This window comes from Lithobates pipiens, unplaced genomic scaffold (assembly GCF_037356315.1).
Source record: "Lithobates pipiens isolate NorthernLeopardFrog02 unplaced genomic scaffold, aLitPip1_a1.2 Scaffold_10, whole genome shotgun sequence".
Taxonomy (NCBI): Eukaryota; Metazoa; Chordata; class Amphibia; order Anura; family Ranidae; genus Lithobates; species Lithobates pipiens.
Window position 1 is genome coordinate 111,548,950 of NW_027507686.1, and position 14,179 is coordinate 111,563,128.

At 39.0% G+C, this 14,179-nt stretch overlaps 1 protein-coding gene across 31 annotated transcripts in view; it reads right to left on the reverse strand.

Moving 5' to 3' along the window:
• Nucleotides 1-405: 405 nt before the first annotated feature.
• Nucleotides 406-14,179, reverse strand: part of LOC143934091 (neurexin-2-like) — a 3,463,823-nt gene continuing 3,450,049 nt past the window's right edge. For 23 of the 31 annotated variants that reach the window (XM_077457482.1, XM_077457436.1, XM_077457643.1 and 20 more), the window contains one exon: nt 406-2,314. In XM_077457482.1, the coding sequence (XP_077313608.1) occupies nt 1,434-2,314 (881 nt within the window). In that variant the 3' untranslated portion in view covers nt 406-1,433. The remainder of the gene's footprint in view (nt 2,315-14,179) is intronic. The other 8 variants (XM_077457661.1, XM_077457568.1, XM_077457585.1 and 5 more) reach the window with 1 other exon arrangement.

Consider the following 14,179-nt stretch of genomic DNA (forward strand, 5'->3'; position numbering starts at 1 on the left):
TGTGTTATTATTGCTATGTTTTTGTATATATCTTGTATCAAGGTAGATGTATCAAGGTATTAGAAAATGTATGTACATTGTTATTTTGAGAGCAGCAAATTTACTCTAATAAGGATGACAAAAGCATGTTTTTTTTAATGCTGACTGTCTTGCCTAATTTTTACACAAACAGAATATCTGAATTAATAAATGAAGCAGGAAACTAACACTTTTAAAATGGAAGAAGAAAAGATTTAGTTACAAAATTATTAGCTTTTATCATATTAGTTTCAACTGTATTTTTTTTTAGTAGGAAAACCTTTTCAGGAATGTTTGCTCCTGAAACACTATTGTAAATAATAGTAGTTCACATTATACCAGTAGCGAATAATAAAAAAAAATCCATTCACAAGCTCAACACTCCAATACAAGTCCGTAACATTTGCTTTATTGATATTCTGATGATCTGTTCACCAATACCCCAGCCATCATTACTGTTTATGTAAATACCGGGGTATCAGGAGACATCCTGGGGTAATAAGATAAGCTTTTTCTTCAAGTTGTGGAGCAGTAAATTTAGTTCATATACAAGTCAATTGCACGGCTCAGCGTTCAAAAAAACCAAGACAACACCACACGAACCGGAATAGAAATACCCTTGATCTTTGAGAGGGCAAAGAAAAATGTTAGGAATTATAGGGAACAGAGGGAAGAGTCCAAGGTCAGTTCTCTTCATACCATTTTTTGTGTGTCATTATCTTTTGAACATGCTACCATCTTCTTCCATTAATGACTCCATATTTTAAGGAATTACATTTGAATAATCATTATGTACCACCCCCCCCCCCCCCCGAACTTTAACTAATCTGTAATCTGTTCATGTAGAAAGTCTCTGGCACCTATGTCCCTTTACTCAGTATTTATTATAGTTTTTTTCTATAATAATCTGAAAAAGATTACACAGGGTAAAATCTTGATTTTTCATTTATCCACATGGCTACAGGATTATGAAGAGACATATTTGGCAAGGGATATATTTAAATTTGAGACTGAAAGCAAAACTTTAGATGGGAGGCACTGAGCACTTAGTTGTACTGAGTGCAGGATTCATCTCTTGTTCTGATTTGATTAAATGACTGGATCTCATGTTCAATTAGTAGAAGATTGATATTCACACAAGCTTTGGAAACTTGAAGGCCAGTGAATATATCCATGTATGATACTGCAGAGTCAGTACAATAAGTTGGCAATTTTTCGACATTCAAAATGCTGACCAAATCTTAATATCTTGTAAACCCTAGGAATATCTTTTTTAACCTAGGGATTAGTCACTGTTGCTTCAATCTGAGTCAATGGTTGGTCACAGCATGGGGTCAATCTGGTTTCTCCAATGATAAGCTGGCTTAATGATAACCAACCAAACTCCCACAGTTGGGAGAGTCTATGTTAAGCTTTCACACATAATACTCTTTGTCCTTATTTTTCTTATTTTTACCAGTTGTTTTTGTGGCAGGCACTGTCTTTTCTTTTACCACAGCACCATTACTCTGGGCTGAGTTACTGATGTAGTTCCGAGTTTGGTCCACTTGGTATGATCCCTCATCTCGGTTTCTGTACTTGTACATTGCGTAGAGAAGAATGAGGATGCAAAGGGCAGCTGCTGCCACAATTCCGACAACCATTCCTGTGGTGCTGCTGGACTCCCTGATAACTTCCACAGCTCCAGGTGATCCTTTCTCCCCTGAGCCTGTAGGATTTGCTGTTGGAAAATTGTGGAAATTAGGAGAAGATGTAATAGATGGAAATCTCTGCTTATTTAATTTGTCCAGTTGGAAAGAGGTAGGGATATTGGGATATTGGTCTATGTTGGGTTTTAGGGGTTCCCTGTTATTCATTTTGCCCGCAGGGATGTTCCGGACAAGGTCTGGGGATGTGGTGGAGGTGAGAAGGTCATAAGGAGAAGATGTTGAGCCTCCTGATTTTATATTTGGACGTGAGCCAGGAGTTCGCCTCTCTGTTTTAGATGGTGGGGTTTTTTCTGTTACCAATGGAAAACTGGTATAGAAGTCCTCATCATCTGTTGGAGGAAAACTTGATTCAAATATTTCCCCAGAGGCATAACCAGAAACCTCTATCCCCTCCTCGCAATCACTATCTTCTTGCTCAGATGGGCATGGTGGCCTCAGGTTGGAAGGAACACTCAAGGAATCTTTGGTGGTGTCCAGAGTAAGGACAGTTCGGTATGTAGGGGGAGGAGGTATAAATGGGGAGCGAGTAGCAATAGGAGGGGTATCTAAGGAATCTTCAGTAATTATGGGCAATATTAATTCCCCTCCTGTAAACAAAAAAAAAGAAGAAAAATAACACAGAGAAAACAGCAGAGAAAGGTGTCAGTAAAAACCTCAGAAAGGTAACAGTTGATTAACACAATACTTTTCTGCTAACTCCCTAAATACATTCAAAGCTATCATAAAATATTCTAAGCCCAAGATGTTCTAAAATTACAAAATATCTATTTAATTAACATTTGCAGAAAAATAAAAAGTATAACATTAACACAACATAATTATCTTTCTGAATCTTTTCTACTTTCTTTTTTTATCACATATGGTTACTTATACGTTTTCTTATTATTCATCCCCAAGGCCCAAAATGACTTTCTTATTGGTTCATTCAACTTCTTTTTTTTATATTCTCACTAGCAGCATTTCTATTTATTTTGTTAAATACTGGCCTATACTAATAAATATTTTATTAGTTCTGATGGCTACACTCAATTATTTATTTTGTAAAGGTAAATCTACAATATTTCTATTTAAATGTTTTCCTAGTGTTGTTTTTCAATCAAGCACCTTACCATAACATTTTCTGACTGTCAACCAAGATGCTTAAAGCTTACCTACTTCATATATCCCAAATCTAAGGAGAAACTTTTCATACCCCCTTACCCACCCCAGTATTTTCATTCTCCCCAAGTATCTAAATCCCTGTTTATTTATTATTCCCTGATGAGATCAAATAAAATTGATTCAGAATATTTAGACAACTTACATCAAACAATTGGCCACATGTGTTTTTAGCATGAAGACAAAAAAAATTACAAAAGAAACTGTGAAACCTCTCGGTAAAAAAAACGTTCTTCTTTTATTTTATTTTAATGTTTCATGGTCACTTTATATTAAAAAATCATTTATTTTACTCAAACATTTTATATATATATATATATATATATATATATATATATATATATATATATATATATATATAATATTTTTGTTATTCTAAATACATTTGCAGGCTGACCATAACTTAGTGACTGTTCACGATAAGCTAGGCTGCCGCTAAAAATTTTTTTTTAAAGAGCGCAATGACCATGAATTTATGTAGAGATTTAAGAACGATAAAAAAAAAAAAAAGAACAGGTAAAATAAAGAAATTACTGAAGAGGAAAAAGTCCTTAAAACAACATAACATTTTCTGATTTAAACAGATTTATATTATAGTCAAAATATTTTCTATTATATAGAATTGCATTCTTTACAAGCATTTACAAAGGTAAATAAGATTTGGCTAGAAATGATAAATCAAAAACAGTAAGCTGAGTAATTGAGAAAATTAGAAGTTTATAAATAAATAATATACCACACAATGGGGTAAAGGGGTTTTTCAGGGCATAAATGTGATGGAGAACATGCTCTTGGCCTACTACTGTCAACGTGATGTAGATGATCACTATGGGGTTGATAACTGTACAGAATCTATCCAATCAATTGCAAGGAAAATAAAACATTTGCCTACACATGATTGGAAGTGAGTTAGCTAATTATATTGCAAAGTGCAAAATCTCTTGTAAAAGTAGTCAGTCCATTTAACCTTTGGTAAATCAACCTTTATATCTCAATAGTTGAGTACAACATCTCATTTAATAGCGGAAGTAAAACATCCTGTTATGCACTTGTTCCCAATTATACAAAAAAAAAAAATAACATAACCCATAACACATGGTCCAAAATAAGTTATATATCTTGTTTGGCATAGCTCAATTTCTTTTGAAAGCAAACTTTTTTTTTTCTATGAATCTAATGCAGTTTTTTTACCTTATGACCCTGCAAGTAGTAGAACTTTATAAGAAGGGCTGAAAATTCTAAGTAGCAATTCATTGCTGCAGGTGGACAATGGCTGCCTAATTAGGTCTTTTAACCCTAACATGTCTTTTTGAAGGAAATTACCGTATTTATCGGCACACACTTTTTCTCACTGAAAATAGGGAGAAAATCGTGGACATGTTATACGCTGACATAGTCCTGCCTCAGAGAGAAAGAAGGGGATGTGTGCCACCAAATTAGACAGAGCCAGATCTCCTGTGTACGCGGCTCATCTCGGCTCGCAGTCACTCCCAGTCCTGCCTCCTGCACGGCTCCTAGCATGTCACATGTCCCGGATTGCGAGCCGAGTGCCTAGCTGAGCTGAGTACACAGGAGATCTGGCTCTGTCTACATCCACACTGGCTACATTAACAGGCACTGGTGAGGCTGCATATGGGCACTGAGCAGGCTGCAAAGATGGGCAATGGCAAGGCTGCAGATGGGCACTGCTGAGGCTGCAAATGGGCACTGATCAGACTGCAATGATGGACAATGGCACGGCTGAAGATGAGCCCCACTGAGGCTGCAAATGGGCATTGATCAGACTACAATGATGGGTAATGGCAATGCTGCAGATGGGCAATGGTGGGACTACAAATGGGCACTGATCAGGCTTCATTAATGAGCAATGGTGAGGCTGCAGGTGGGCACTGATCAGGCTGTATTAATGGGCACTAACCCTTATTTTGCTTCAAGGTCTGTTATTTAAAGTTTTTTATTAAAGTTTTTTTTCCTGAAATGTCCCTCTAAAAATGAGGGTGCGTGTTATACGCTGATAAATACAGTATATGACAGGCTCGTTGACCAACATAGCTGCAAAGTCACATTATCAATCTGCAACAGAAAGTAATGTTAATGGCTGGATTTCTGAGAAATTCCTGATCTGTGATATTATGCGTAGAGTGCTGGTGAAATATATTGTTTTTATTTTAATATTTTTTTTTTAAAGTTCCACACATGTGAGAAGCAGTCACCATCACTCTGAAGAAGCAGTCACTATCACTCTGAAGACTCCAACCATTACTTTTTTTTTTTTATTTGTAAAGTGTGCCAGGCAGGGCTGCATAGTAAAGATCTTTGACATGGCAAGTAACTAACTATGGTGAGGTGAGTTGTCCATAAAGAAGTCCCTCAAACATATACTGACCCATTACATTATTTTTAATCTTCCAAATCTGACGTATATTTTTTAAATCAATTAAAAATGTATTTTTTCTAGCATGATCTCTGGTATATTTTAATAAAATGCATGCATGTTTTCACCCATGTTTATGTAACTATCAAAACAAAAGCAGCCCTAAATGTTATTTATTTGTGCTCTGAAAGTTAGGTGTGTGCGCACATGTTTTCAGTTACATTTATTATAACTTTTCTTTTTTTGACTTATAGTAGGTTCTTGGAACAGAGACTATTATGTACAACGCACAAAATATTTACATTTTAATCTGATAAAAAAAAAAAATTACTGGTTTTAAAAATCTGGTAGCATCTATGCAAAAAATGAAGGCTTTTTTTAAATCTATATATTTTTATTATATTTTGTTTTATAACATTATATACTATATGAACAAATTTAATCATGCGAATGCACATCATTTCTATAAGCTTCCTTTTACAAAATTGTATCTACTTGTATTTTACAAGTATTATTTTATGTGTATCATTTATGATTTTACTTGTAATGTTTTTACTTGTATTATTTTAATAGATGATATTTACATTGTTACATGTTTACTATTTCAAATCAATAGACATGTTTAACCTTTATTAAATCTTTTTTTTTTAAGAACTATTATATTTGTCAATTACGTAAAAAATTTAGGATTTCCTTGAAGTGCTTGTAGCCCTAAAAAAAAAACTGCCCCTTTAAGGCATGATATATAGAACAGTGACTTTTCAGTGTCAGTTGGCCCTTTCCATGTGTAAAATACCTGCGTGTTCCTATGTTCCCATGTGTACACTGAACTTGCTTTATCATGGCTGCTGATCTGTGATGCAGCTCTCGTCTCAGCATCGCTCCCTCCCTTTTCCCTATCATTTCTGTAGTCTGTGCGTGATCTGTGAAGCCAATTTCCTCTCCTCCACTCCTGACTAATACAATTCTTTGCAGCTATTCCAGTGTTTATAAAAGTGTTAGATTCTGCTTAAAAATGTGTGAATTAGTACTCCTTGGACCTTGAAGAAGGGGACATATCCTGAAAGCTTGTCCTGAAAAATTGTATGTTAGTGCAAATAAAAAAAGTATCACGGGCAGTACTCAATTTTATCTGTCACAATTGCACTTATACGGCTACAATCACATCTAGTGTTTATAAAGAAACATAATAATAGATGAATTACTTTGATCCTCTCTGTTTTAGGTCCTTATTTAGTGCAGTGTGTGTTTTCTTAAAAATATAATACTGTATGACTTCTTTGCACAGTGCTGCCTCCCTATACTTCTTTCATATATCTTTCATACATCAGAAAGGAAATCTCAACCCCTACCAATGCAGTCTCTTAGACTGAGAAGGGAAGCAGGAGGAAGGACACATGGCCTCTCTGTTTGAAACAGCACTGTGCAAAGAAGGATTATACTTTTAAGAAAACACACACTATATGTTTAATCATGCAATGTGACACATTTTGCGTTATGTCATGCCCCAACAGTTGGTAATTTTTGTTGTAATGTACCACATACATCCATTCCTTCTGAAAACACAAAGACATAACTTAAAGAGGAAGTAAACCCTGATGAGTTTACTTCCTCTTTAATTCCCTGTAAAGGCAAAGCATAATGGACTACTATGCATCGCATAGTAGTCCATTATGTGTCATTTACCTGACACAGGAGCCAGCAAAGTCACCGCTGTCCCCTGTAGTTCCGAGCGTCCATCTTCTTGGTGGGTCTCCGTGGGTCTCGCTGCTCCGGCGCTGTAATTCGCTGGAGCATCGATGACGTCACTCCTGCGCATGCGCATGGGAGCCGAGACTTGCGGCATTGCCGTCATCGACGATGCCCCGCTCAGTGCGCCTGCGCGCCGCTGTCTACGGCGCATACACCGTAGATAGCGGTGCCCGTCTTCGGGCAAATATCTCCTAAACCGTATAGGTTCGGGAGATATTTCTTGGACCTACAGGTAAGCCTTAATCTAGGCTTACCTGTAGGTCAAAGTGGTTTGTAAGGGTTTACAACCACCTTAAAGTGGATGTAAACCTGATTCATGAAATTTGAGTTGGGCATATATCTGCAGTGTTTGTTATCTCTCTTCAAAGCACCATCACATAACTGTCTCCTGCTCAGATCCTCTGTTATCAGCCTCATAGCTCCTGACAAGTTCTCTGAAGCAGCTGGAGTTTTGTGCTGGGGAGGATGTTGTAACCATATTAGCACAGAGCTGAACCATGGAGAGGAGAGGGGGTGTATGCCTTTCCTCCAATCAGCTGTATGCCCAGGCTTCACTGCAGTGTTGAAAGGGAAGAGAAAATATCCTAACATGATCTGAATGTTCTAAACAGTATATAAAGCTGAAGACAGCAGACGACATGTAAAACATATGTATAGAGATTTGTTTCATCTCTGTGGCTTTGAGGCTGTTCACATACAGTATGTGAGGGTTTACATCCACTTTAAGTCATTCGGCTGCAAAAATTTGAGTTCTAATTATGCCACAGTTCCATAACCTCCATAGTAACACAGGATAGTGTGCAATTGGAGGAGTGTAACAACCACTTAAGTTATAAAAATCAAGCAAATGATTTCAATGAACAAATGTGATTATTTGCAAGTGATCGTAAGTGCATGTGCTGTTCCTTCAGAGCTGTGTGATGTGACTGAGTCTCCCATGCACATGTACAGGAGTGATGTCATCGTAGCTCGTCCAGTCAGGTGGCCGGAGTCCTCGATGCCGAAAGGAAGACACGGTGAAGATGAAAGCACCTGCAGCGGTGACAGCGCGCTGCTGGAGGGCTTTGTCTTAAGATAAGTTTCCCATATTAGTATGCAGTGCATATGCACCTTGTAATCTTGCCTTGCAGGCAAAAACGTTATTTTTTTGCAAAAGACTTTACTAACGGTTTAAGATTTTTGCTGCTCCCCAAAATTCCCTCCAGGATTGAATCAGCAAAACAGCTGTGTTATACTTTACTTTTTTTTGTGGATGGAGTGGACTGGAATTAAAACACCTGTCAGCTTTTAATGCCCTCTGTGCAGTATTATCATAGATAGTGAATGTAAACAATCCCAAATCTTCAGTTGACCCTAGAAAAGTAATAGAGGGGAACGCTTCCAATGGGGAGACTAGTTCTAGCAGAGATTGTCTCTCACTTCCTGTTTTGGCAATGAGACAGGAAGTGAAGGTAAATCTCCCCAATAGGACAAAGATTGAAAAAACAACAAACACAAAAAGTTTCAGTCTCACAAGGGAGCATCCCTACTCCACTGCACCTGAGCCAAAACTGCCTAAACTGCCAGAGCCATGTAGTCGATCGCTGAAGTTTCTGGAGCTTTCGAACGACGGCCTTTCCTATTGGCTGAACTGCGCTAAGGATTGATTGTGTCATCCGCCCGAGGAATCAATTCAGGTAACTGAGGCAAAACCACAACTGAGTGGTATCCAGTGGATGCCAGCTGGACTATTTCCCTTGATTGGCTGAGTGTACTTACGTTTGTTTACTGAAATCTTTTTTAACAAAATAAAAATGGTTTGGCTCCCCCCTCTGTCACTGCCACCTGAAAATTGATCTACACCACCTTCATGGCATTGTCTGCATTGTCTGCTTGAATCCAGAATGTATAAACCTTCCACTAAAAAGGTCTAATACTTCAGAGACAGTCAGCCTAAAACTTCTTGGGAAACAAGATGCTGATGACAGCCAAGTTCCATGAGGACAAAAAAGGGAATGGGCTGTTGTGTGGATGTTAACTTTCTATAGCTATGCACTGGTCCTGTGGGTGGAAGTAGGTGAGACATTTGGTCTTTTGAATCATGTTACAAAAATCTGTGCTCAGATATGGCTTATTGATAACTACAATGCATGCAATGTTAGAAGCTCTCCAATTCTATCTTTTACTGGATTTCATAATAAAACCGTTATCCTGGAAGAAGAAAAGCAAATATAACAGGGTTGGATCTAACCTGTCTAATGTGGGTGTGCAGTAAAAATTTTATAGTACAGTATACAGGAGTCAGCAGGATGGAGGCCAGGGTCAGTAGTAGATGAGGCCAGTAGTAAGTGACGCAGAGACAAATTATACATAACAGTGGGAGAGGCTTAAAGCGGTTCTTCACCCTAAAGGGGAAGTTCCGCTAGTATTATCCCTCCCCCCCTCCGGTGCCACAATCGGCACCTTTCGGGGGGGAGGGGGGTGCAGTTACCTGGATAATCCAGGTAACTGCACCCACTTCCGGCCAGACCGCCGCATGGCTCCGCCCACCGCCGCATGGCTCCGCCCCCCGTTGTGTTCTGGGAAACACACAGTTCCCAGAGACACAGCGGGGAACCAGCGCAGCGCGACTCGCGCATGCGCAGTAGGGAACCGGGCAGTGAAGCCCTCTTGCTTCACTTCCCGATTCCCTGACAGAGGATGGCGGCGGTGGCTGCAGCGAGACGAGCGATCGCTCGTCATCTGCCGCCGACATCGCTGGAACCTGGGACAGGTAAGTGTGATATTATTAAAAGTCAGCAGCTGCAATATTAGTAGCTGCTGGCTTTTAATATTTTTTTTTTTTTGTGCAGCTCCTCTTTAAAGGGAATTATTAAACAGAATTTGAGTCTAGTGGTGGTTTACACTACTCCCTCCTCTTCCTTCTACTTACTATATCACAAGTGACAGTCTCATAGCTACAAATAAACCTCCAAAAAATGATTAAATATTTAAACGTTTTCATTGCATATGCTCTTATGCACAAAAAATATCACTTTGTCTGAGCCAGCACATATATAGTGGCCTTATAGAGGTATACCCAAATGTTACACTATATCCTCAGTATGAACATGTTAGTACTGTCCTCTGAGCCACAATGCAGTGTTGTTTTTCTATTGGTGTTGTGGCCCTTAGAATTATCATGTCAATGTCAGCACATGGTGCATTTTGTCAATAGCGTTTTGCATGTTTCTGATGTTGGATGTTTTTATAATGTGATGTGGTATTTTCATACTATGGTGTCCTGTCACTTACCTCAGAAAAAAAAAAAAAAACAGCACTATCCAATGTACAATATAATGAACAGAGTACAGGGGTCAGAAGTAAGCAGCATACAAATCAACATATAGAGTGTTAAGACATCAGAACATGCCCACCTATTCACATAAAGAATCCCCATCAGATTTCGCCCTCAAACAGAGTCCCTCTACATCAGATTCCTCCACCTTACATCAGGGTTCCCAAAGTCACACTCTTGCATCAGGACCCCCAGTGCCACCCCCCACACCAACATCAGGGTCCTTAGAGAGCCCCCTTTACATTATACACAAACTTACATAAGGGTTCCTTAAAGTCCCCTAGAAAGCAGTATTCTGAATTGCGAAATTGAATTATAGGCAACAAAAATTAAAGGAAAAGAAGGGGATGCTTTTAAAAGTAGCCAAGCAAACAAATGTACAGAAGTAAAGTGTAAATAAAAGTATATCTTCTCACCTGATAACAGAACTTTCTGATAACAGGACTGTCAGTATGCAGTGGCCATTCCTAGACTGGAGACTGAGATACACAAAAAGCACGACAGTAAAAAAAGCTGTGTGCACTGCAAGTTCTGTTAATAGATGAGAAGATTAACTTCAATTTAACTTTATAATTCAGGGCATTTGTATGCTTGTCTTCTCTTACAAGAAGATGCAGAAGAGAGCTGCTGGAACTTCAAGTGTGCTCATGCCTCTACATGGAGACAAGGTGCCTGGGGCATATGCACCTTCTGTCCCCTCTTTGTCCCGGTCCTGGGTGGAGGAGTTTAGTGGACAGAAACAGCATATGGGCAGGGCAGTCAATTAGAGACCATGATGGGGCCTTTGTACAGCCCATCTTGCTGGACATATATAATCACCAAGAAGATAATTATAAGGTGGTGTATATGTGTGGCAAAATGGGAAGAGCCTATAACTTGAGCCTAAATACAGGGTGCAGCGATCAGAAGTAGGTAATGAACATATGAGTTTAATACAAGTGTTAGGTGTATGTATTTTTAGCAAGTAGAAAAAATACCCTTTAATCTTGCCCAAAAATTAATTGTCCTTCATACTTCTTGAAAGTTGAACTGGGAGCTGTTGTGTAAATGTTATTATATAAGATTTATACTAGGATGTGTGTTTTATAGCTTGTCATCTGTCTCCCTGTGTCTGATTTAATCGAAGAGCGCCCTAGCAGAGTGCACTTAGGTTGAATCTAGACCAGCGGTAAAAACTGTCAATATGAAAACCTCATGGGATTTGACATGTGTTCTGTGTGTGTGTGTGGAATGTGTGGAGGTTTGTAGGTATCAACCGCAATGCGCTGGGCTTCTTGCCTTCAAATGGCTATGCACATTAGAGAAGCAAAGTGTGCATAATGAGAGAAACCTATTATATCTCTCTTGCAGACTTCACTATCCCCTTTTGGCTACATATCTGTTTTTATAAGAGGACATTGATATCTGTCTTGTCGGTGTACTTGTACCCTATATTGACAACAGCAGTAGCAATATCCCCTCAGATTATTTCAAGGCTGTAAGAACAAGTAGAATGATCTTACTAGATACTGTTTACTTTGAGCAGTATTGAGTGGACTCCATGCTGATTAAGATGAGGCGTGTGCACTCCCCCCCTTCTCTTCCTGTGAGTGCCCTCCCCTTTACTGGTTTTCATTTCCTGTGATGTAATTTTGCATTGATGAAGCGATTGGCTATTGTGGCCATCACTTTCTGTTTGTCATAGCTTTTGTGATGTTGGAATAAAAACCAAGGGCATGCTGGGCGGAGGGCAGAAGAGCATGTTGCTGAGAACGTAAGCTATGGTGATGTCTGTTCACTTGGGTATATATGGGAAATGGAATGATAGGTATAGTACATTATATCATTAGACGAAATGTGTGCTTATTAGCACAGGAGATATGGTGTGTGCATAGCGTACAGCCAAATTTCCCTGACAGAGCATAACTCAATGTTACTTGTACAGAGAGTCAGGACTATTGAGTGGGTACACACACTGAGTGCAGAAATCAGGACTAGGGATGAGCTTCGAAATCGAGTCAAACTCATGTTTCGATTCGAACATTGCCTGTTCGGTGAACAGTGAACAATTTGGGGTGTTCGCGGCAAATTCGAAAAGCCGCCGAACACCCTGTACAAGTCTATGGGAGAAATCGAAAGTGCCTAATATGCAAGTTACTGTCCTAAAAAGAGTTTGGGGACCTGGGTCCTGCCCCAGGGGACATGTATTAATGCAAAAACAAGTTGTAAAATTGGCTGTTTTTTCTGGAGCAGTGATTTTAACCACTTCAGCTCCGGACCAATAAACACCTTAAGGACCAGAGGTCTTTTTGCAATTTCGCACTGCGCTGCTTTAACTGGTAATTGCGCGGTCATGCAATATTGCACCCAAACGAAATTTGCGTCCTTTTCTTCCCACAAATAGAGCTTTCTTTTGATGGTATTTGATTGCCTCTGCGATTTTTTTTTTTTGCGATATAAATGGAAAAAGAGCGAAAATTTTGAAAAAAAAAGATATTTTCTTCTTTTTGTTATAAGAAAAATCGAATATACTAAATTTTAGTCATACATTGAGGGCAAAATTTATTCAGCCACATGTCTTTAGTAAAAAAAATGTCAATAAGCGTATATTTTTTGGTTTGCGCAAAAGTTATAGCGTCTACAATCTAGAGTACATTTTCTGGAATTTACACAGCTTTTAATTTATGACTGCCGATCTCATTTCTTGAGGTGCTAAAATGGCAGGGCAGTACAAATCCCCCCCCAAATGACCCCATTTTGGAAAGTAGACACCCCAAGGAAATTGCTGATGGGTATGTTGAGCCCATTGAATATTTATTTTTTTTGTCCTAAGGGATTGAATAATGACAAAAAAAAAAAAAATGTTTTTACAAAAAGTTGTCACTAAATGATATATTGCTCACACATGCCATGGTTATATGTGGAATTGCACCCCAAAATATATTCCGCTACTTCTCCCGAGTATGGGGATACCACATGTGTGGGACTTTTTGGGAGTCTAGTCGCGCACGGCACCCCGAAAACCAATCACCACCTTCAGGATTTCTAAGGGTGCAAATTTTTGATTTAACTCCTCACTACCTATCACAGTTTCGAAGGCCATAAAATGCCAAAATAGCACAAAACCCCCCAAAATGACCCCATTTTGGAAAGTAGACACCCCAAGCTATTTACTGAGAGGCATGTTGAGTCCATGGAATATTTTATATTTTGCCACAAGTTGCGGGAATATTACAAACTTTTTTTTTTTTGCACCAAGTTGTCACTTAATGATATATTGCTCACACATGCTATGGGCATATGTGAAATGACACCCCAAAATACATTCTGCTGCTTCTCCTGAGTACGGGGATACCACATGTGTGGGACTTTTTGGGAGTCTAGTCGCGCACGGCACCCCGAAAACCAATCACCACCTTCAGGATTTCTAAGGGTGCAAATTTTTGATTTAACTCCTCACTACCTATCACAGTTTCGAAGGCCATAAAATGCCAAAATAGCACAAAACCCCCCCAAATGACCCCATTTTGGAAAGTAGACACCCCAAGCTATTTACTGAGAGGCATGTTGAGTCCATGGAATATTTTATATTTTGCCAAAAGTTGCGGGAATATTACAAACTTTTTTTTTTTTTGCACAAAGTTGTCACTAAATGATATATTGCTCACACATGCTATGGGCAGAAGTCAAATTACACCCCAAAATAAATTCTGCTGCTTCTCCCGAGTACGGGGATACCACATGTGGGGGACTTTTTGGGAGCCTAGCCACGTACGGGACCCCGAAAACCAAGCACTGCCTTCCGGATTTGAATATAAAATGCTACCAAAAAACCTGTTAGCGATGGCAGGGATCAGGCCTGACTCTGCGATT